Source organism: Panthera tigris, chromosome A3 (genome assembly GCF_018350195.1).
Source record: "Panthera tigris isolate Pti1 chromosome A3, P.tigris_Pti1_mat1.1, whole genome shotgun sequence".
Classification (NCBI taxonomy): domain Eukaryota; kingdom Metazoa; phylum Chordata; class Mammalia; order Carnivora; family Felidae; genus Panthera; species Panthera tigris.
The window spans coordinates 25,471,126-25,495,767 of record NC_056662.1 but is presented as its reverse complement, the minus strand read 5'-3'; the positions used below and the strand labels follow the sequence as shown (position 1 = coordinate 25,495,767).

General features: G+C 40.0%; 1 protein-coding gene and 1 non-coding gene across 7 annotated transcripts in view; one reads left to right on the top strand and one right to left on the bottom strand.

Annotated features, from left to right (window-relative positions):
* CDK5RAP1 (CDK5 regulatory subunit associated protein 1) overlaps positions 1 to 24,642 on the bottom strand; it is a 191,084-nt gene that overhangs the window by 144,336 nt on the left and 22,106 nt on the right. For 5 of the 6 annotated variants that reach the window (XM_042980607.1, XM_042980606.1, XM_042980610.1 and 2 more), the window contains 3 exons: positions 23,777 to 23,907; positions 20,953 to 21,102; positions 13,306 to 13,446 (listed from right to left, as the gene is read on the bottom strand). In XM_042980607.1, coding sequence (XP_042836541.1) covers positions 13,306 to 13,446; positions 20,953 to 21,102; positions 23,777 to 23,907 — 422 coding nt within the window. Of the gene's footprint in view, positions 1 to 9,869; positions 10,459 to 13,305; positions 13,447 to 20,952; positions 21,103 to 23,776; positions 23,908 to 24,642 lie in introns of those variants that run through there. The other variant, XM_042980611.1, reaches the window with a different exon arrangement.
* Positions 16,059 to 16,195, top strand: LOC122237528. Its single transcript, XR_006216130.1, has one exon. It is a non-coding gene; the product is annotated as a small nucleolar RNA SNORA42/SNORA80 family (small nucleolar RNA).

Here is a 24,642-nt window from a genome sequence, read left to right as displayed (position 1 = left end):
GCCCGACACGGGGCTCGAACTCACGAGCCGTGAGATCATGACCTGAGCCGAAGTCGGACGCTTAACCGACTGAGCCACCCAGGCGCCCCTCAACATTTTAGATGTTCAAATGTTCATCTATAGATGAATGGATAAACAAATGTGGTATGTATACACATACACACACTCACACGCAGATGCATGCACACACAAAGGAATATGCTTCAGTCATAAAAAGGAATGAAGTATTCATACATGCTACAATGTGGATCAACCTTGAAAAGATTATGTTCAGTGAACAAAGCCAGGCACAAAACATCATATATTGTACAATTCAGTATATGTGAAATATTTAAAGTAGGTAAATCCACAGAAACAGAATGTAAAATGGTAGTTACCAGGAAGGCAGGGAGTGGCTGAGGAGCATAACTGCCTAACGGATATGGGGTTTTATTTTGGAGTGATGGAAATATTTTGGAACTAGACAGAGGTTGCACAAAACTGTGAATGTACTAAATGCCACACCTCCATCTGAAACAAAGACTTCTAGAGATGCCTAGGTGGCTCAGGTGGTGGGGTGCTGGACTCTTGATTTCAGCTCAGGGCACAATCTCGTGAGCTCTGTGCGGAAAGCACAGAGCCTGTTTGGGATTCTCCCTCTCTCCCGCTCTCTCTGCCCCTCACCCACTCAGGCATCTGCGTGCTGCGCTCACGCGCATGCTCGTTCTCTCTCTCTCTCTCTCTCTCTCTCTCTCTCTCTCTCTGAAAATAAACATTAAAAAAAATAAAATAGAACAGAGACTTCTAAACAGAAACTAAACAAAACAGAGACTTCCAGAGAAGATGGCAGAGTGGGAGAACCCTAAGCTTACCTCATCCCACAGATACAACTAGGTAACACCCACATCAGTGTAAATGACCCGAAGACTTGGAAGAATGACTCTCCACAACTAAATGCAGAGAAGAGGTCACAATGAGGAGGGTAGGAAGGGAAGAGAAATGGTGGAGAGATAAATGGACCTGCAGGACTGTCCATGGGAGGGAGGGATGACGAAGGCGTGGGTGCTGAGAGGGGAGAGAAACAGACCCTCACACCAGGCATCCCAGGCACGGGGAATCCACACAGGGAGACTGGGAAGACAAATCCCAATAATATTTGGCTATGAAAACCAGAGCGGCTGAATTTCATGAGTTCTTACCAGCAGAGGAGTTTAAGACCTAGAACTATAAAAATCAGCAGGCTCAGCTCTAGGAGAGCTGGGAGGTCATACAAAACAAAAACCTTCCCAGCCACAATAGCAACTAACCACCCAGATGCTGGTTTCTAATACCATTCTCTATAAAAGTAATCAGGACCCCTTGGAGAAATGGCTAACTTCTAGAGACTAGAAAGGACTAGAAAGAAAATATAAAAGATGACTCCGGAGCATCTTATTAATTACTGAAAGTAAGAAAGTGCTCAAGAAAACCACAATGATGGGAGTATGTCAAAGGGTTACAGGGGCAACTGGAAGAGCTGCCAAGATGAAACAATGGGACCGACAAAATAAAGTGGTACTGGATTATAAACCAAAGTACAAAATGAATATCCAGCAGTCTATACCGATAAAAATAAATTTAGTAAATAAATGGGGGGAGAAGAGACAATCTCCTCTGCAGAAAATCCCTAACTGGTTTACATAGCTATTTCACCCTCATGGAGGTGGAGCAGAGCTTCCCACTAGTTAAGTTTCAGCTGCACAGTGACATTTGTCCCAAGAGCACAGTGTGGAAAGGGAGGAGAGCAATTTTGCAATGAAGAAACCTGACAAACACTACCTCAAGCCAGGTGATCAAGGTTAACATGAACAGTGTTAAGTCATATTAACAGTATGTACACTTAGGATGTGACGAGAACGGTACTTTATCTCTGTAGTCTTCCTCCCCCAAACATGTAACTACAGTCTAATCATGAGAAAAGCATGTGACAAACCAACTGAGGAGCACTCTATAAAGCATCTGACCAGTTCTCCTCAAAACTGTCAAGGTCATCAGTAATAAGTCAAGTATGAAAAATGGTCACAATTATGAATATACTAAAAACCAATGAACCGTATACTTTAAAATGGTGAAATTAATGGGATGTGAATTACATCTCAATAAAAAAGGGAGAAAGGGAGGAAATCAGCCAAAGTGGTTATGGTAATATTAGACAATGTAGATTTTAAAGCAAAAAATATTACCAGGGAGGGGTGTCTAGCTGGCTCAGTCAGGGCAGCGTGCAGCTCCTGACCTTGGGATTGTGAGTTTGAGCCCCACACTGCGTGTAGAGATTAGGTAAGATTAAAATCTTAAAAAAAAAAAAAAAAAATTACCAAGGATAAAGAAGATCATTTCATAATGATAAAGGAGTCAATTAATCAAAGGAACATAAAAATCCTTGATGTTTATTCACCTATTGATAGAGCTTCAAAATATATGAGGCAAAAAATGATAGAATTACAAGGGGAAAAGAGAGAAATACATAATTATTTTCAAAAATGTCAATACCTTCTTCTCCACAGTTGACAGAAGAACTGGATAGAAGCAAGCAAGGATATTATAGACTTGAATAACAACCTAAACTGACTGACATTTATAGAACTCTACACCCAACAACAGAATATTCTTCTCCAGTGTACAGTGAACATTTACCAAGACAGATCATCTTCTGAGCTATTAAATAAATCTCAATAAATTCAAATGATTAAAGACAAAGTATATTCTCTGACCACAATGGAATTAAATTACATATCAGCAACATAAAGATCTCAGGAAAACCCCCAAATATGTGGAAATGAAACTTATTCTTTTTTTTTTTTTTAACGTTTATTTATTTTTGACAGAGAGAGAGACAGAGCATGAGCGGGGGAAGAGCAGAGACAGAGGGAAACACAGAATCTGAAGCAGGCTCCAGGCTCTGAGCTGTCACCGCAGAGCCCAACATGGGGCTCAAACCCATGAACTGTGAGATCATGACCTGAGCCAAAGTCAAACACTTAACCGACCGAGCCACCCAGGCACCCTGTAAATGAACCTTATTCTAAATAACCCATGGGTCAAAGAAGAAATCAAAAGGGAAATTGGAAAGTATTTTGAAATTAATGGAAATAAAAATATAACATGTCAAAATACATGGAAGAAATTCCATGGTAGCTTGGGAATAAGGGATCACTGGAGAGACGGACCACAAAGAAATATGAGAAAATTTCAGAGGTGATGGATATACTCTCTTGATTTAGGGATGGTTTCATGGGTGTATACATTAAAACTTATCAAATTGTACCCTTTCAGGGGCTCCTGGGTGGCTCAGTCGGTTAAACGTCCGACTTCAGCTCAGGTCATGATCTCACAGTTTGTGAGTTTGAGTCATGCATCAGGCTCTCTGCTGTCAGCACAGAGTCCTCTTCAGATCCTCTGTCTCCCTCGCTCTCTGCCCCTCACCTGCTCATACGTGCATGCATGCACACACACACTTTCTCAAAAATAAACACACTAAAAAAATTGTACACATTCAACATGTGCATATCAGTTGTATGTTAATTATACCTATCTCAATAAAGCTATCAATAGTGTTATATGCAAACATTGTGTAAAAACAAAGAGACACTAATCACTGTATATACAGAGACTATTTCTGAAAAGACTTAATAGGAAATGAAAAAAATGCTTTTAGGAGTGCTGACAATACTGACTCCATCTTTGGCCCCTAGCTTGTTCCTGTCTGCGTGATGACCTCCCTGAAGGCTGCATGTTCCCAGGCCCCTTAGAGGTTAATCTATGCCTGGACTGGAATGTGACAAGGCTGGTTCTGGTCTTCCCTAAAATTGTTTATATAACTAGTAGAGATAACACAGTTTCTTCCCCCACTTTCTGGCACACAGGTGGCACCACGAGGTCTGTTAAGTGTCAGACACTTTGACCTCATCACGATGCCTTCTGCACAAACCCTCGCTCTATAAAACCTGTGGGCTAAAGTCCAGGCTTTGCAGAGAATAGCCATGCGATACCTAGACTGTCACCTGCCCAATCCCATCAGTAAGTTACCCTGAATAAAACTTGGTGTTAACTGTATAGAGTGGCCTGCTTCACTTTCCAGTGTCAAAATGCCTTCTCAGTTTGGAAGATACTTTAGTGTCCCTCCTCTACCTTCTGACAGTACTGGCCTTCATAAAAGGGAACTAGATTAGGAGAAAGCGACAGGAGGGAAGCTGACCAATTATAGATACCTATTGTATTGTTTGAATTACTTATCGTATGTATATTTTACTTCTTCATATGTCAAATTTCAAATTTCAAAACTTTTTAAAAAGTGCCTTTTGAATAAAGAACTGAGGTGAAGAGCCATAACAAATGTTTTCCTCCATAAATGGACCTTACGAGCAGAAACCAATCTTCCTGGGCGGAACCAGCATCTGAGGAAGAGTTCCCAAAGGCTGTCACACAGGTGAGTGGAAAGGGTCTAAATGAGATCATGGCCAGACATGCAATAAAAGCCTCAACATACCCTAATATACAGTCTTTTTTAGAAGCAAAATCTTCCAATGATCATTCCCATGTAATAAGTACTCACTATTTCATAGGCAGTGCTAAACTCTTCACAAGTTATAATCTCATTGAACTTCATTTGAGATAAGCATTTTTTAGCTTTATATCACATGAGAAAACCAAGGCACAGAAGAATAAGGGGCACCTGGGTGGCTCAGTTGGTTGAGCAACTGACTCTTGATTCAGCTAGGTCATGATCTCACAATTTCAGGATTTGAGCCCTGTATCGGGCTCTGCACGCTGATTGCACATGGAACCTGCTTGGGATTCTCTCTTTCCCTTTTTCTCTCTCTGCCCCTTCCCTGCTCTATCTCTCTCAAAATAAAAAAATAAACTTAAAAAAAAAAAAAAAAAGAATAACTACTCAAGTTACTTTGACTGACTCCAATATTCTATGTTAACATCTTTTAGGTTTTTTTTCATGATACCCACAGAATGACATAATGTTGGTAGTGAATGGTCCAAGAATGACTGCTCAGTGCCTACTAATAGATAATGACATTTCAAAAACTCCAAGTAATAACTGACCCAGTAATCAAAAATCCCAACAAACCAAAGCCCTGGACTAGATGGCTTCATAGGCGAATTCTACCAAACATTTGAAGAAGAGTTAATACCTATTCTTCTCAAACCATTCCAAAACAGAAAAGGAAGGAAAACATCCAAATTCATTCTATGAGGCCAGCATTATTACTTTGCAACCAAAACCAGATAAAAACACCATTAAAAAAGAGAACTACAGAGGTGCCTGGGCGGCTCAGTTGGTTAAGTATCCAACTTTGGCTCAGGTTGTGATCTCACGGTTCCTGAGTTCGAGCCCTGTGTTGGGCTCTGTGCTGACAGCTCAGAGCCTGGAGCCTGCTTCAGATTCTGTGTCTCCCTCTCTGCTCCTCCCCTGCTCGTGTTCTCTTTCTCTCTCAAAGAATAAACATTAAAAAATTTAAAAAAAAAGAAAAAAAGAAAAAAAAAAAAGAACTACAGGCCAATATCCCTGATGAATACAGATGCAAAAATTCTCAACAAAATACCAGCAAACTGAATTCAACAATACCTGAAGCAAATCATCCATCACAATCAAGTGGAATTTATTCCTGGGCTGCCAGGATGATTGACTATTTGCAAATCAATCAATATGACACATCAGATCAATCAGAGAAAGGTTAAGAACCATGTAATCCTTTCAATAGATGTAGAAAAAGCATTTGACAAAGTACATTACACAAAGCATTAAAGCATTAACAAAGTAGGTTTAGAGGGAACATACCTCAACATAATAAAGGCCATATATGAAAAACCCACAGCTAATATCATCCTTAATGGGGAAAAACTGAGAGCTTTTCCCCTGAAGTCAGGAATTAGACAAGGATGTCTATTTTTGCCACTTTTATTCAACATACTTCTGGAAGTCCTAGCCACAGCAAACAGACAACAAGAAGAAATAAAGGTATCTACATCAGTAGGAAATAAAACTCTCACTATTTGCAGATGACATGATACTCTATATAGAAAACCCCAAAGATTCCACCAAAAAACTGCTAGAACTGATGAACGCATTCAGTAAAGTTGCAAGATACAAAATCAACATACAGAAATCTGTTGCATTTCTATACACCAATAACAAAGCAGAGAAATTAAGGAATCAATCCCATTTACAAATGCAACAAAACAATATAAGATACCTAGAAATAAACCTAACCAAAGAGGTGAAAGACCTATACTCTGAAAACTGTAAAACACTGATGAAAGAAACTGAATGACACAAAGAAATGGAAAGACATTCCATGTTCATGGCTTGGAAGAACAAAGATTGTTAAATGTCTCTACTACCCTAAGCACTCTATACATAAGCAATCCCTATCAAAACACCAACAGTGGCACAAAAACAGACACTCAGATCAATGGAACAGAACAGAGAACCCAGAAATGGACCCAGAAACATACGGCCAACTAATCTTTGACAAAGCAGGAAAGAATATCCAATGGAATAAAGACAGTCTCTTCAGCAAATGGTGCTGGGAAAACTGGACAGCGACATGCAGAAAAAGGACCCTGGACCACTTTCTTACACCATATACAAAAATAAACTCAAAATAGATGAAAGACCTAAACCTAAGACAGAAGTCATCAAAATCCTCGAGGAGAAAGCAGGCAAAAACCTCTTTGACTTCTGCTGCAGCAACTTCTTACTCAACACATCTCCAGAGGCAAGGAAAACCAAAGCAAAAACAAACTATTGGGACCTCATCAAAATAAAAAGCTTCTTCACAGCGTAGGAAACAATCAGCAAAACTAAAAGGCAACTGACAGAATGGGAGAAGATATTTGCAAACGATATATCAGATAAAGGGTTAGTATCCAAAATCTATAAAGAACTTATCAAACTCAATACCCAAAACACAAATAATCCAGTGAAGAAATGGGCAAAAGACATGAATAGACACTTCTCCAAAGAAGACATCCAGATAGCCAACTGATGCATGAAAACATGCTCAATATCACTCATCATCAGGGAAATACAAATCAAAACCACAATGAAATACCACCTCACACCTGTCAGAATGGCTAACATTAGCAACTCAGGCAACAACAGATGTTGGCGAGGATGCGGAGAAAGAGGATCTCTTTTGCATTGTTGGTGGGAATGCAAACTGGGGCAGCCATTCTGGAAAATAGTATGGAGGTTCCTCAAAAAATTAAAAATAGAACTACCCTACAACCCAGCAATTGCACTATTAGGTATTTATCCAAGGGATACAGGTATGCTGTTTCCAAGGGAAACATGCACCCCAATGTTTATAGCAGCACTATCAACGCCAGCCAAAGCATGGAAAGAGCCCAAATGTCCATCGACGGATGAACGGATAAAGAAGATGTGGTATATACATACAATGGAGTATTACTCGGCAATCAAAAAGAATGAAATCTTGCAATTCACAACTACGTGGATAGAACTGGAGGGTATTACGCTAAGCGAAATTAGTCAGAGAAAGACAAATATGACTTCACTTATGTGAGGACTTTAAGATACAAAACAGATGAACAGAAGGGAAGCAAAAATAATATAAAAACAGGGAGGGGGACAAAACATAAGAGACTCTTAAATATAGAGTACAAACAGAGGGTTGCTGGAGGGGTTGTGGGAGCAGGGATAGGCTAAATGGGTAAGAGGCTTAAGGAATCTATTCCTGAAATCATCGTTGCACCATGTGCTAATTAACTTGGATGTAAATTATTAAAAAAATTATACAAAGTAAACTCTAAAAGAAAAAAAAAATTCAAAAGGCAAAAAAACACCAACATCGTTTTTTTTTTACGGAGCTAAAACAAACACTCCTAAAATTTGCAGGGAACCACCAACCAACCCAAATAGCCAAAGCAGCCTTGAAAAAGAAAACAAAGCTGGAGGCATCACAATTCTGGGCTTCAAGTTATATTACAAAGCCGTAGTAATCAAAACAGTACAGTACTGGCACAAAAATAGACATATAGATCAACAGAACTGAATAGGAAATCCAGAAATGAACCCACAACTACACAACTATATGGTCAATTAATCTTTGACAAAGCAGGAAGAACGTCCAATGGGAAAAAAGACAGTGTCTTCAACAAATGGTGCTGGGAAAGCTGGACAGCAGCATGCAAAAGAATGAAACTGGACCACTTTCTTACATCACACACAAATATAAATTTAAAATGGATGATGGAGCGCCTTGGTGGCTCAGTTGGTTAAGCATCTGACTTTGGCTCAAGTCATGATCTCATGGTTTGTGTATTTGAGCTCCACGTCAGGCTCTGTGCTGTGCTTTTTTTAATGGATGAAAAGACCTAAATGTGAGGTTCAAAACCATAAAAATCCTAAAAGAGAACACAGGCAGTCTTCTTTGACATCATCTGTAGCAACTTCTTTCTAGATATAACTCCTGAAGCAAGGGAAACAAAATCAAAAATAAACTATTGGGGCTACATCAAAATAAAAAGCCTCTGCATAGCAAAGAAAACAATCAACAAAACTAAAAGGCAATCTAGAGAATCAAAGAAGGTATTTGCAAATGGCATACACATAAAGGGTTAGTATCCAAAATACATAAAGAATTTATAAAACTCAACACCCAAAAAAACAAATAATCCAATTAAAAAATGGGTAGAAGACATGAATAGACATTTTTCCAAAGAAGACATACAGATGACCAATGGACACAAGATGTTCATCAGCACTTATCATCAGAGAAATGCAAATCAAAACTATAATGAAATGTCACCTCACGACTGTCAGAATGGCTAAAATCAAGACACAGGTGTTGGTGCAGATGTGGAAAAAAAGGAACACTCATGTACTGTTGGTGGGAATACAAACTGGTGCAGCCACTGTGGACAACAGTATGGAGGTTCCTCAGAAAGTTAAAAACAGGGGCGCCTGGGTGGCTTAGTTGGTTAATCATCTGACTCTTGATTTCGGCTCAGGTCGTGATCTCAGTTCGTGAGATCGAGCCCCACATCGGGCTCCATGTTCACAGCACAGAGCCTGTTTAGGATTCTCTCTCTCCCTCTCTCTCTGCCTCTCTTCCACTTGTGCTCTCTCTCAAAATAAATAAACTTTTAAAAAAAGGGTTAAAAATATAACTACCTGAGCATGGTGGCTCAGTTGGTTAAGCGTCCAACTTCAGATCAGGTCATGATCTCATGGTTCAGGAGTCTGAGCCCTGCATCAGGCTCCATGCTGGCAGTGTGGAGCCTGCTTGGGATTCTTGCTCTCTCCTCTCTTTCTGCCCCTCCCCTGCTCGTGCTTTCTCTCTCAAAATAAATAAATAAAAACTTTAAAAAAGCATAACTACCTTATGATCCAGCAATTATACTACTAGGTATTTACCCAAAGAATACAAGAACAGTAATTCAAACGTCCAATACAAACACTGTATGATTTCATTCATAGGCAGAATTTAAGGAACAAAACAAGTAAAGGGAATAAAATAAGAGAGAGACATATCAAAAAAAAAAAAGACTCTTAATTATAGAGAACTGATGGCTACCAGAGGGGAAGCAGTAGGGGGATGGATTAAATAGGTGATGGAGATTAAGGAGTACACTTGTGATGAACACAGAACAATGTATGTAAGTGTTGATTCATTATATTGTACACCTGAAACTAACATATTAGTTATATATAACAGTTAACTAAACGGAATTAAAACAAAAACATAAAATAACATAAATACAAAAAGAAATAAATAATAAAATAATAAAATAAAATCATACTATAAAAAATCAGAAAACAAAAACAACCCAAGTGATGCCAGACCTAAGGGCAAAGAATGAACTGACAGGCAGAAAAAAAAGGTCCATGAGGGAAATCCTCAGGTAAAATATGACAATAAAGTAAGGACATAGGCACTGAGTCAATTCATTAAACCAAAATATTAGAAAGATCTAGAGCAGTTTTTCCTGAAGAGTTCCCTCCATCTTCCCCTCCTTCAGTCTCTAACTCCTAGGGTCCAGGGTACAAAATCAGAGAGGTTAACAGTATCCACAGCAAGAACTGGGTTGGAAAACACTTAACACAGAACAGACTGTAGGGAAAATCCCAGAAACACTAACCAAGACAAAAGTGAAGTAAAAGAAGAGAGACAAAGGAACCACTTTACTTGCGGTAAATTTAATGACTGTAAGAGCTGTTCACATAACAGCAAAGAGACACATTTTCCATTTGACATGAAGTTGCTTCACCACTTGCAGCTTGTCTCCAGAGCGTCATTACCTCTTTCTTTAGTGACCAGTCCTATCTCCCTTCCTGTCAGGAAGGACAGCCCATGTCAACTCTAAGGCCATCTACTCAGGTCAGCAATATGCTGAGGAGTCCTTCAGGGTGGTCCTGCAGAGAACATGTCCTTTAAGTGTCTGAGAGCTGGTGGATGTAATCTGAAAGAAAATCAGTCAGGAGAAGACAAAGTAAGCAGGACTGCACTTGAGAGACTTAATGCGGAGCCTCCAGAGGAGAGGCCACCAATAGAGATCTAATGGAGGTGGTGTCAGGCCAACAGAGACTGCACCCATGTGCCCCCAATCCTGGAAGGAAGAGATATCTAACATCTAATGCAATGGTAATATGTATCATTGAAGAAGTCTAAATTAGTTCAGGTCCAAACTGCTACTTCTCCCTTTTTTCTTGGGAGATAGACGGCTCTTCTCCAGCACCAACCATGAGTTTCTGGTGTGGGCTGCCCATCACAGATCCTGTCCTCCTAACTAACCCCAGGGACAAGCTTTGATCCAGGCTTACCAGTCAAATTCTTCCTTAAGATATTTATGGCCCAAATTTGGTGAGAAAAGCTGTTCTTCCTCCCTGGGAGCTGAACGCATGTGGCCCCAAAGGAGATTTCAAGAGAAGACTGAAAACAAATATGTAAACAAAGATGACAACAGGCACTGAAAAGTGTTATGATGATAAAAGGGGCTAATGTAATAAATAATGACAAGAGCAAGCAGAGGGAACCTGCTTTAGCTTCCCTAAGGAGAAGGCCTCTCAAGGAGGTGACAGTTCAGAGAGAAACTGAAAGTTAAAAAGATGGCAGTCACGTAAAAATCAAGAGTCTCCCAAACAACACAACATGTACAAAGCCTCTCACTAGAACTTGGTCTGAAGGGCAAAAAAGAGGACACCAAGGCTGGAGAAGAGAGGAGTAAGAAGAGTGGAGGGGACATGAGGTTAGAAAGGTGGGTGGGACAGATCATATAAAGCCTTGGACATGGTGCATTTCATGCTGGCTCCAATGAGAAGCCACTAGAGGGCTTAAGCAGAGGAATGAGTGATCTGATTTAGAAAGACCCCAGCAACCATGACTACCGGAGTGCAGACAGACTAGAGGAGGGCAAGAATGCAAGTGGGGAGGGGAGCCTGGGTGGCTCAGTTGGTTGACCATCCGAGTTTGGCTCAGGTCATGGTCTCAAGGTTTGTGAGTTTGAGCCCCACATTGGGCTTGTATTTTTGGCTTGAGCAACTGAGTGTGCTCAGAGGGGCTCGCTGCCCCTCCCCTGCTCGTGCACTCTGTCTCATACTCTGTCTCTCTCTTAAAAATAAAATAAACATTAAAAAAAATTAAAAAAAAAAAAAAAAAAGAATGGAAGTGGGGAATCTAAAGCCTTAGGAATTCTCATGCACTGCTGGTGGGAGTGCAATAGGGTACAATTACTTTTAGCTAGTTCTATCATACACCCTATGACCCAGCAATTCTAAGCCATATACCCAACAGAAATGAATACATATGTGCACAAAAACACATGTACAGAAATATTCTCAGCAATTCGATTCATAACAGCTCTAAAATGGAAACAACCAAAATGACCAGCAACAGTACAATGCATAAGCAAATTGTGGGTACATTCATACAACATGGATATATATAATCACAAATGTACTGCACAACATAAGACTGAGGAAAAGAAGACAAGCACCAAAACTACATGCTGTATGATTCAATTTTATAACAATTAAAAATAGGCAGGGGCGTCTGGGCAGCTCAGTTGGTTAAACGTCCAACTTTGGCCCAGGTCATGATCCCACGCTTCATCGGTTCAAGCCTTGCATCAGCCTCTGTGCTGACAGCTCGGAGCTCAGACAGAGCCTGGAGCCTGCTTCAGATTCTGTGTCTCCTTCTCCCTCTGCCCCTCCCCTGCTTGTACTGTCTCCCAAAAATAAATAAATATTTTTTAAAAATTAAAAAAAAATAGGCAAAGCTGAACAATGGTATCAGAAATTAGAATGTAGGGAAGAGAAGTAACTAGTAGGAACATGAGGGTCTCTGAAGTTCTGAAAATATTCTATTTCTTGATCTGGGTGGTAGTTACATGGATAGGGTCACTTTGTGATAATTCATCAAGTATATAATATGGGCAATTTTCTACATTTATGACATGCTTCAATAAAATAATTCATCTTTAAAATACAGAAGCAAAAAATCATAAGAAGCCTACTGAAATCTCCCAGCCAAGAAATGATGGTGGCTTGGAGATGGAAAGAAATGGGTAGGTCTAAGATATATTCCAGAAGTGAGCTGAAACAGATGTACAGGAAAGTTGAGTATCTAGGACATATCCTGTATTTTTGGCTTGAGCAACTGAGTGTGCCATTTGCTGGGATGGGAAGGGCTTGAAAAGAAGAAAGGTGTAGTAACGAATTCATTCCAAGGGCACCTGGGTGGCTCAGTCAGTTGAGCATCCGACTTCAGCTCGGGTCATGATCTCATGGTTCATGGGTTCGAGCTCCACATCCGGCTCTGTGCCAACAGCTTGCTCAGAGCCTGGAGCCTGCTTCAGATTCTGTGTTTCCCTCTCTCTCTGCCCCTCCCCTGCTCATGCTCTGTCTCAAAAATAAATAAAAAAACACTAAAAAAAATGTTTTTTTTTTTTAAATTCAACTCAAGGTGCCCTTTCGATGTTCAGACTGAGAAGAGATTTTTATTTTACTAAAGAATTTCTCCTGGGAGTGCCTGCATGGCTCAGTTAGGCATCTGACTTTGGTTCAGGTCATGATCACACAGTTCATGAGTTCCAGCCCCGCTTCGGGTGAGCCCTGCTTCTTTCTCTCTCTCTCTCTCCCTCTCTCTCTCCCTCCTGGGATTCTCTCTCTTTCTCTCTTTCTGCCCCTCGCTCACTTGCACTCTCTCACAAAAAAAAAGAATTTCTCCTGGAAGAAATTTCACTCCCCCAAATTATCCAACCCAGCATCCATCTCACAACGCAGGCCAAAAGCCCAAAAGGACACCTTACCTTCACCAGCACATAGTCCCCAGGCTGAGCTCTAACCCTGACCCCAGAGTTAGAAACATCCTCCATCTCTACATTAGGGAAGATCACTTTAAGGTTTCCATCATTCCGGCCACACAGGTCAGTGGCAGAGCGTTTACTGTGCTGCAAAAAGAAGAGAAGAGAGTTTATGAATCTGTCACAGTTATCAGTTCTCAGACGGCAGAAATTATACCTTCTCTGTCTCAGAACCCTAAGGGTTTTACTCAAAGAGCATTCCTTAATCAAGGAATCACTTAAGACTACAAAGGGGCACCTGGCTGGCTCAGTTGGTGGAATATGCAACTCTTGATCTCGGGGTTCTGAGTTCAAACCCCATGTTGAATGTAGAGATTAAAAAAAAAAAAAAAAGACTACGTGTTTACTGCTGCTCAGCAACAAGGACAGCACATGGCACACTAGAGAGACTCCATAAATTTTGCTAACTATCTGTTTAAATGACTCAATCAGTCTTTCATTGCAGAATTACCTTCCTTAGGAATGGACTTCCAATAGTCCTAAAAGCAAGAACATATGGGTGATACACTTAACAAACTGACTTTCACTTTATCCGGTCTCATAGTAACCACTCAGGAATGTTCTGGGGTTGTTTGGCCTAGGTTACTTGCCGTAATGAATAGGCAGACATGAAGCCAGAGTCTCCATCACAACATACAGAAGACAGGGTCAGGACAATAATAAAACCAGTATGATGGTATTAACTTCTAGAATACATACAAGTTTTTCTCTTCCAGCCATGATGAAATGTCAAGAATCAAATTTATTCTCTGGCCTTAAACAGAAACTGGACAAAATATATGAAATCGCTATTTTCAGATACTGAACAACAGACTGTGCAAGACTGTGAAGCCAAGAAAAGGAAAACAAATGAGATGAGCCCTCCAATCACCCTTGTGTTTTGCCAGAAGGCATGTGTCAGACCAGGGCATGCCAAGCAGGCAGGAAGATCTTGAGGCACACCATAGTGGTTCTCTCTGGATTTAGGAAAAAGACATCAGAGTTCAGGGAGCCTGCAATAGATAGGAATTGTGGAGCAAGTTCTAAAGACGAGGGAGCTAAGCAGAAAAAGAGCTATAGAAACATGCACAGGGATCCCTTGAGTCTTTGCTGAATGTTTATCACAGTGAAACTCCACAAAGTCAGGCAAAAAAAGTAACCACGGAACTGTCAGCAGATGTGTTTCCAGAGCTCATGCAGGGCTGGGAATCACAACTTATCACAATCACAATTAATGACAGTCCTCATTGATTCCTTGGGACATGCAGTACTAATTCCAGAAAGCCACCCCTTAGCAATGAGGCTAAACTATTCTTGGGATAAAAAAGCTTTCCTAACAAAACCTGAAATCGAGCCCTGACAGAATCAAACTGAACTGCAGGTAACATAATCACCTATCAGAACAAAGCCCAACACAAAATCCAGACCTTAAAAATTAGTATCACGATGTTAAATGTCCCATCAAAAATCAGTGGCTATGCCCAGAAGCAAAAAATGTTACCTATAATAGGAGAAAAGTTTATCAAAAGAAACAGACCAAGAAATGATAGCAATGATGGAATTATCACGAAAATAATAAACCAGTTTTTATGATTACATTCAAAGGAAATTAAGTTTCAAAGGAAAACAAGAATACAGGAGACAAATAGAAGGTATTTGAAAAGAACTAAATGGACCTTATACAGACCAAAAATACAATATCTAAAATTAAAAATTCAATAGGTAATAGCAGATTACACACTGCCCAAGGAAAAAATAGTGAACCTGAAGACAGAGCCAAAGAAACTATCCAAAACAAAGCACAGAGGTATAAAAAGCAGAAAAAAATGAACAACCTCAATGACCTACAGAAAAACCTTTTTATAAGTGGTTGGCCATATATGTAACTGGAGTCATGGAAGGAGAGGAGAAGCAGTGGGGGTGGGTGGCAGGAAGCAGAAGGAGTACAGAAAAAATATCTGAAGGAGCACCTGGGTGGCTCAGCTGGTTAAGCATTCGACTCTTGGTTTCGACTCAGGTCACAATCTCATGGTTTGTGGGATCAAGCCCCAGGTCAGGCTCTGCCCTGACAGCACAGAGCCTGCTTGGGATTCTCTTTCTCCCTCTCTCTCTCTGCTCCCCCTCCCCTCTCAAAATAAATAAATAAACTTAAAAAGATATATATCTGAAAGATAATAGATGAAAATTTTCCAAATTTGATGAAAATTATAAATTCACAAACTAAGAAGCCTCAACAAATCCCAAAGAAAACACAAAGGGATAAACACAAAGAAAGCCATGCCAAGACACATCAAATTTCTAAAACCAGTGATAAAGTAAATATCTTTAAAAAGCAGCCAGAGAAAAAAGGAATTTATGTACACAGGAAGAAAGATAAGGATGATTCCAAACTTCTTGTCAGAACCAAGTAAGTCAGAAAACAACAGAATGATACCTTTAAAACATCAACTTAAAATTTCATACCTAATGAAAAAATATTTGTTAAAGTGAAAAGACATTTTTTTCAGACGAACGACAGCTGAGAGGATTCATCACAAAAAGATGTGCGTTACAAGAAATGTTCAAAGAAGTTTGTCAAGCATAAAGATAATGATACCAGACAGAAACCTGAATGTACACAAGGAATGCAGAACGACAGAAGCAATAATTAAGTGAGGACACAGGAAAGAGTTTTTTCTTGCTTTTAAAAAAGTTTTTTTTTTAAAGCAACTGAGTATTGTACACGGTGATGGACTGATGGCGGGCCCTTCTCTGTGGGCCTCTCACAGCATACCCGCGCCAGAGGAGTGTGCAGCCCTGAACCACTGCCCTGCCTCCTGACTGATGGGCTGTGAACACTGACGGGGGCTCTACAGTTGATTATTCAAAGCAAAAATATCAACGTGTTTTGGGACACAAAAGTAAAAATCTATGACAACGATAGCACAAAAGGGGAAAAAAGGATAGGAGTATATTATTTTAAGGGTCTTACATTATACATGCTAGGTGATGCCCTGTCTGGGGTTAAAACAATTGGCCAGAGACAATCCAAAAGGTAATCTGTTCTTAGAAAATCAAGCTCCAACGTCATGCTATATTCTTTAGTAACCAAAGACAGAGGAAGGAGTTTAGTTCTTAAACTAATTACTACTTTAGGGAAACAGCAGTCAGGTAAGATTTAAAAAGATTTCCCACTATCTCCCTACAAAACACTTACTAGTTACAAAAGGAAGATGAGTACCTTTACAGTCAACAATCCTAGCAGACACAACCTTAACAAAACGTTCAAAACGAGATGCTTAACATCACCAGTAATGAGACCAGCAAAACCGTACACCACCCAGGACACAAATAAGAACACATTTCTCTAACATTCCGGCCTAAAAATACATAACCTCAATCTTATCACAGGGAAACTTCAGACAAACTCTAATTAAGGAATGTTCTACAAAATAACTGGCCTATAGGGGCACCCGGGTGCCTCAGTGGGTTAAGCGTCAAACTCTTGATTTCAGCTCAGGACATCATCTCATAGTTCGTGAGTTTGGGCCCCACATTGGGCTCCATGCTGACAATACAGAGCTTGCTTGGGATTCTCTCTCTCCCTCTCTCTCTGCCCCTCCTCTGCTCATGTGAGCATACACATTCTCGCTCTCTCTCTCAAAATAAATTTAAAAACTTAAGTAAATAAATAACTGGCTTGTAATCATCAAGTGTCAAGATTGTGAAAGTCAAAGAAAGACTGAGGAACTTTTCTAGACTGAAGGAGACCAGACAGACATGAAATTAATGCAACATATGATACTGAACAAACTCTTTTTTCCTATAAAGGGCAGTTCTGTGACAACTGGAGAAACTTAAACAGGGTTGGGGGACTGGATCGCAGAAATCTAACAAGGTAAATTTCCTGATCTGGTGGTTGCACTATAGTTATGTAGGAGAATGTCCCTATTTATAAGAGAGAGATATATATTACAGTATTAGAGGGGAGGTGAGGGCATCATCGGGTCAGCAACTAACTCTCAAATGAGTCAAGGAAAAAAAATTCTTGGTACTGTATTGCAACTTTTCTGTAAGCTTATAATTGTTTTATAATAAATTTTTAAAAAGACAGCATGATTCCATGATTTGAACCAACCATAAAAGAACATTTATGAAACAAAAAGGGAAATTGGAACACTGACTAAATATCTGACAATATTAACAAACAATTATCGATTATTTCAGATATGATAATAGCCTAATATTGGTTTTTTTTCTTAGAGTCCTTCTCTTTTAGAGAGATATATACTGAAATATTTACTGACAAAACACAATGTATATGTATAATATGATGTATAAGTATAAGGTACTTGCTTCAAAACAATCCAAATTGGGGGAAGGGGGGGCACCTGGGTGGCTCAGTTGGTTAGACCTCAGACTCTTGATTGTGGTGATTTCATGGTTCGTGGGTTCAAGCCCCACGTCAGGCTCTGCACCAACAGCACAGAGCCTGCTTGGGGATTCTCTCACTCCCTATCTCTCTGCCCTTCCCCAACTCACGGTTGGGCTCTCTGTCTCTCTCTCTCTCTCTCAAAGTAAATAAATAAATAAACTTAAAAAAAAAAAAAACAATCAACGCATCTAGGTGGCTAAATTCTCTCTCTCCCCCTCTGTCTCTGCCCCTCCCCTGCTCACACACACTTTCTCTGTCCAAATAGGTAAATAAACAAAAATAAATAAAAGCAAAAGGTTTAAAAGAAAATAACAATCCAATGGGGACAGTAAAGATGAAAGATTAGCCATGATTAACACTGTATTGACAGTTGTTGAGGTTGGTTAACGGGTATGTGGGCATTCATTATACTGTTCTCTCTATACCCATATATGTTTTAAATTCCCCATAATTAAAAAAGGGGGAAGGCTGTTGTTTAGAGGTTCTGGAACGAAATAGCCCTGAGTCAAATTCTGGCTCTGCTACACAAGCTGTATGACCTTCAGAAAGTTATTCCACTTCTCTGAGTCTCTGTTTCTTCATCTCATAAAAGGACTAATAATTAACACTACCTCCAAAACCGTGGTAGGACTCAATGTACCAATGACATAAAGTGCACAGTTCCTGGCAGACAGTAAATGCTCAGTATACATGAGTTATCATCAACTTCTCTGCCACTCTGGAGATAGCAACCTGATGTTTTAAACGAGCCAGGACTAGAGGAAAGAAAGTCTCCTCTAAGAGAAAGTAAAGACTCCCAACTGCTAGCCCTGAAAAATCCATTTATTCTCTAACCCCGAGTCATGCCTTATGCTGGATGCATAAGAAAGAATCTTGTTTTGATTTATTTAGTTACGACAGGTTTGCTGCAAGGCTAATGAAGTCAGGGACACAGAATAGTAAACTTTGAGTACTTATTCATTCATTCAAAAGATAAGTACACTATTCTGTGCCAGACTCCGTGAAGAGAGCTGGGAATACAACAAGACCTAATTCTTACTGGATAAAATGTAGACTGCTAATAGACATGTACATACCTCCAGAATCACAGCTGACACCCTAAATCACAAGGTATTTAGTGAGGCAAAAACCTTTTGGGGTATTACACTAGCTCAGCATCACCAATCAGCCAACTGCTGGTCTAGATCACAGGAAGATCCCCTAGCCCAAGATGAGCTGACCAAGTACCCGTCCTGGAAATCTGAGCTGGGGCTGAGAGACACAACCGTGACCCATGAATAACGAGAACCGTAACATGTAAACATAGGAACTACACAGCTGCTGTACTCACTCTGCAACAAAGATGAGGAAGCAGGAAAAGCTGCTCTAAGTACACAAGAAAGCCTGAAGGGCTTCCCAGACTGGGTACAGTCCTTTCTAGACACCTACAGTATTCCTGCCCTTGGGCTCCACAAGACACCCCTGAAGCCTTATACAAAAGAAGATTTCTTTTTGGCTTAGGCTGAACGGCTTAAAGACATTTCTGTTACTCACTACTAAAGAGTCCTAACAAACACAGATACCAGGTAATTGGTGGTTTTGATGCTACCATATCCTAAGGCATGAAACAGGACTCTCTCTTCTCAATCCAGGACTTAGGAGTCACAGAAAGGGCCCATCTCTCTCCTTCCCTTCCTCTCCAATGGCTGCAGCATGTAGCTTAAGGTCAGCTCTCAAACTTACCCCTTATTCCATGTGTTTAGTGCTCTGACGGTTAGGTTCCCCAGCTTGACCACAGATGCCTATAGGAACCCCAAACTTTCTGAAATACAGTACGCTTCTAAGAAAATGTGATTTTAAAAAAGGATTGAAGGGGCGCCTGGCTGGCTCTGTTGGTAAAGCATACAACTTTTTGATCTCAGGGTTGTGGGTGAGCCCCACGTTGGGTGTAGAGATTACTTAAAAAATAAATAAATAAATAAGATCTTGGGGCACCTGGATGGTTCAGTTGCTTAAGCATCTGACTCTTGATTTCAGCTCAAGTCATGATCTCATGGTTTCTAAGATTGAGCCCCACATCAGGCTCTGTGCTGACCGTGCAGAGCCTGCTTGGGATTCTCTCCCTCCCTCTCTCTCTCTGCCCTTTCCCCACTCACATGCATGCATGCACGCACACTCTCTCTCTCAAAATAAATAAATAAACATTTTAAAAAATTAAAAAAGAAGGATTACAGACAAACTGATTCTGAAAACATACATATGATACTGCTTCCAGAAAGATGGAGCAGACATACTTTTCCTTAATCTTTCTGCTGCTAAGCACAAAAATATCTTTTAAGAATGAAGGAGAGAGGTGCCCGGGTGGCTCAGTCGGTTAAGTGGCCAACTTCAGCTCGGGTCATGATCTCATGGTTCATGAGTTTGAGTCCCACATCTCTACTGTTAGCACATAGCCCGCTTTGGATCCTCTGTCCCCCTCTCTCTTTCTGTCCCTCCCCCACACTCTCTCACTCTCTCTCAAAAAAAAACATAAAAAAAAAAAAAAACCAGAATGAAGGAAAAATCAAGACATTCTAAGATGAAGAAAAACAGAGAATCTGCTGCCAGAGTGTCTAAAAGCTGTCTAAACAGACAGGAAAAGATAAAAGAAGGAAGCTTGGAATATCAGGAAGGAAAAAAAAAACATAAAAACATGATTACCTATGTAGAAAATCCCAAAGAAACTGCCAAAACAACTCCTAGAACTATTGAGTTCAACAAGGTCACAGAATACAAGATAAACATACAAAATTCAATTATTTCTGTACAATATAATGAACATCTGAAATTAAAAATACAATAGCAACTAGCTATTTGCTATTGGAGCAAATAGCTTAAAAAAAAAAAAGACACTTAGGTATAAATCTAACAAAATACATACATATAGGACCTGTACACTGAAAATTACAAAAACTCTGATAAAAGATGATCTAAATAAAAGGGAGACATATTGTGTTTTAAAACACAAAAAACATTGGTGTGCCTCTTGATCTGGGCTCAGGCCATGGTTCAAGCTCAGCATCCGGCCCTGCACTGACAGCATGGAGCCTGCTTGGGATTCTCTCTCCCTCTCTCTCTCTGCCACTCCCCTACATGCACTCTCTCTTTCTCTCTTTCTCTCTCAAAACTAAACTTTAAAAAACAAAACACAAAAATATATATGTATATACATATGACCTTACCCCCTCCACCAGCACTAGCTGGGTACAACCCACAGAGGCCATGTTGGCTTTTGTTGCTTCTTCTCGAAAGACAGTAATAAGTTCCTCCAAACGCCTTAATTTCACCTCTTCTGGAACATCATCTTTCAGCCTGTGATATGCCCTGGTCTTCTATAAAAATAAAGAGAGAGACTGGAGGTCACCAAGGACTCATAGAATCCTTTTTTTCCCCCCACTGAATCCACTCTTAAGGTACAGAGGACCAGGTTCATTCCACTTGTAAGTTACAGACATATGTACAAGAACCCAAGCCACACCAGGAGGGTTCTCTAGCTCTAAGAGCATTCTAAGACAAGAAGTTTACTATGCAATAAAGTCACATTTTTCTAAGGGTTAAATTCTAAATTTAGCACATGAAAATTGTAGATTCAAAATTGTTCTTGATGTATTTATAGGATACAAATATAAGCTTTAGACAAATGTAACATATACTAAATAACTCATGTACCAGGTTACTCAGCAGCACTGTTTATAGATAAGACACAAGATGCAAAGCAACCTAAACGTTTACCAATAGGCTGTTAGTAAATGAATTATGCTTTATCCACACAACAGAATATTGCACTACTGTAAAAAGACTGTGATAATTCCATATGTATTGATACGATTGCTTTCCAAAACATACTCTTAAAACAAAATAAGGTACAGATCAACATATAAATATGTTTATAAATACATGAAATATCTCTGGAAGTTTACAGAAGAAATTCCTAAGAGTGATGGCCTTCAGGGAAGGAAATGAAAAACCAGGCAACCTAGGAAGAAGGAAGAACAAGAACTTTTCATTGCATACTACTTTGAACTTTCGAATTTTTTAAAATGAGCTCATATTACCTAGTCCAAAACATTTTTTAAAAGGAAATTTATCCTAGGGGCGCCTGGGTGGCTCAGTCAGTTGACCATCCAACTTCAGCTCAGGTCATCTTCTCACAACACACAGCCTGCTTCGGACCCTCTGTCTCCCTCTCTCTCTGCCCCTCCCTGACTGGTTCTCTTTCTCTCTCTTTCTCAAAATAAATAAATAAATTTCAAAAAAAAAAAAAAAGTACCTATAAAAAAAAGGAAATTTAAAAGCCTTTAAATTGTCTAAAATCATGGCATGCATACACGTGTGTATATGTGTGTGTATACACCTATTTTTTTTTTAAAGGTTTATGTACACAAGCTTATATAACACAGTTGGGAGAACCACTGAGCTAGATAAAAGTATGGAATAAGAGGAAAACCTATACATCCAAGTGTGGACATTCAAACCAACTGGCCTTTGAGACAACTACCAAATCCACAGAGGAAAATGGCGAATGGGTTTACTCTATTTTGTCTTATTAACAACAACTTGCCCCTATTGTGCATTTACCATTACCAAGCACTATTCTCATTTCACAGGTGAAAAGACCAAGGACCTTTCTCAAGATCACACAGTTATTAAGTGAGAAAGGTACAATTTGAGTGCTTGCTCTCATCCACTAGACAACTTCAATCTTTATAACCTTAATCCTAACCTAGAAATTAGATCCCAAAGTAAACACTCATATTCAATGCCCATAAGATATGCTTCCACCACACAATGAAAACCCATTTCCCAACTCTAGCATTACAAAAAATTTATCTTACATATTTATGTCCATGGAAGAGTAACAAAATGGAACCCAACATCTACTCTGAAGCTTCATCTCTGAAATAATTATGTAAGAGACCTAAATATATACAATGGCCTACTTACGCTGCCTACAGAACACTAGGCAGTGGGCTTTAAAAGACATGAATTAGGGGGCGCCTGGGTGGCTCAGTCGGTTGGGCGGCCGACTTTGGCTCAGGTCATGATCTCGCGGTCCGTGAGTTCGAGCCCCGCGTCAGGCTCTGTGCTGACAGCTCAGAGCCTGGAGCCTGTTTAGGATTCTGTGTCTCCCTCTCTCTGACCCTCCCCCGTTCATGGTCTGTCTCTCTCTGTCTCAAAAATAAACGTCAAAAAAAAATTTTTTTTTTTTTAAATAAAAAAAAATAAATAAAAGACATGAATTAGGTTGGCTGATGGTAGCTGAATGACAGTGGTGGCGAAGATCATGAGTTCCATCATTCATCAATCAGCCCTCCTGATCGGCCATCCTCCTCAGCCTCCAGCCCAAACACAAGGAAAGACACCCCTGAGCTGACTGGAGGGATGAGGAATGACCCATGGAAATTCATCCCTACCATCAAGAAAATGGCAGCAGAACGGAACTATCCCCTCTCTGCAAGAAATACACATTACTCTCCCATTCCTTCCTTATATCCTTCTGCTTTGTTTTCCTGGAAATCTGTGTTACAGGAAAAACTCTAAAGCGGTATCAGTAGGTTCACTTGGCCTAAAAAAATGAAAACTAAAAATAGCTGAGGATGGCTAGGAGGGCAACAAAATGCATCTGTAAGACAAATCACATCTGTAAGTCAAAAACGTTCTGCATGTTGAGAAATTATTTTACCCTTATAAAGAGAACAGCGTCCCCCCTCCACAATGGCATCCCTCCCTTCATATTAAAATTCTAGACGATCTAAACATAATTTAAAATATTTTAATGAAGACAAATATTGTCACAACTGATCCACTTTCATCTCAAGTTGCCGAATTATATAAAATAGGCTGACTAGAAAAAAAAAGAATGAGTGGTAAGATCCTTGTAGCTTCTCAAGGACTGCCCTGCTGCCACTTTCCTTTCTTGCCAGTTGTCTACAGTCAACCAGACACCTGTCAGGAATTCTGTCAGTGCCAGCACAGAAGTAGCTTCTCCCTCATCCCAGGGCTGACCTGTCTCATACTGTAGGCAAAGAGGAAGCCCATGTTATACTGAACTTCCCGAAGCAAAGACACCGTCTGGAGGTGATCTTCCTCTGTTTCACCACAAAAGCCAGCAATGAAATCGCTGCTGAGGCTCACACCTGCAACACATGACAAAAGACAACATGTCACTGCAGCTTACGTTCAAGAGAAGCCTTTCACTTGTGGGTTACAGAGAGAGAGAGACAGCAATTGTACACCTTCCCTGGAGTACAAAGTGACAGTCCATATGCAAGTGACAGAACAGTCATTATGGAGCAAGGCCTGCTTATCTAGAATGTTACCGTGCCAAAGCCTGGCTTCTCAGTCTATATTCCCCTCAGCACAAGAAAAGATATTTTTACTTCACATGTTGGATTTAGGGACACAGCAGGAACTCCACATTTTCAAACTGGTCCTGCTTTTAATGGTGAAAACTTTGCAATATCTCATATAAACATATACTTTTGAAGCTAGTTTAACACAAAGTTTATTTAAGACCATAGAGGGGAACCTGGGTGGCTCAGTCGGTTAAGCATCCGACTCTCCGTTTCCGTGCAGGTCATAATCTCCCGGTTTCGTGAGTTCGAGCCTTGCATCAGGCTCCGACAGTGCAGAGCCTGCTTGGGCCTCTCTCTCTCTTCCCCTCCCCTGCTCACGCTGTCTCTCTCTCAAAATAAATGAATAAATTAAAAAAAAAAATTTTTTTTAAAGACCATATAAACAATAACTACTAGTTACTAAACAGTACTAAGTGCTATATTTTCCTATTTAATATATTTAATTATTCCAACAATCCAATAACATACTATCAACTCTATTTTTTTAAGTAAACTCCACACCACACATGAGGCTTG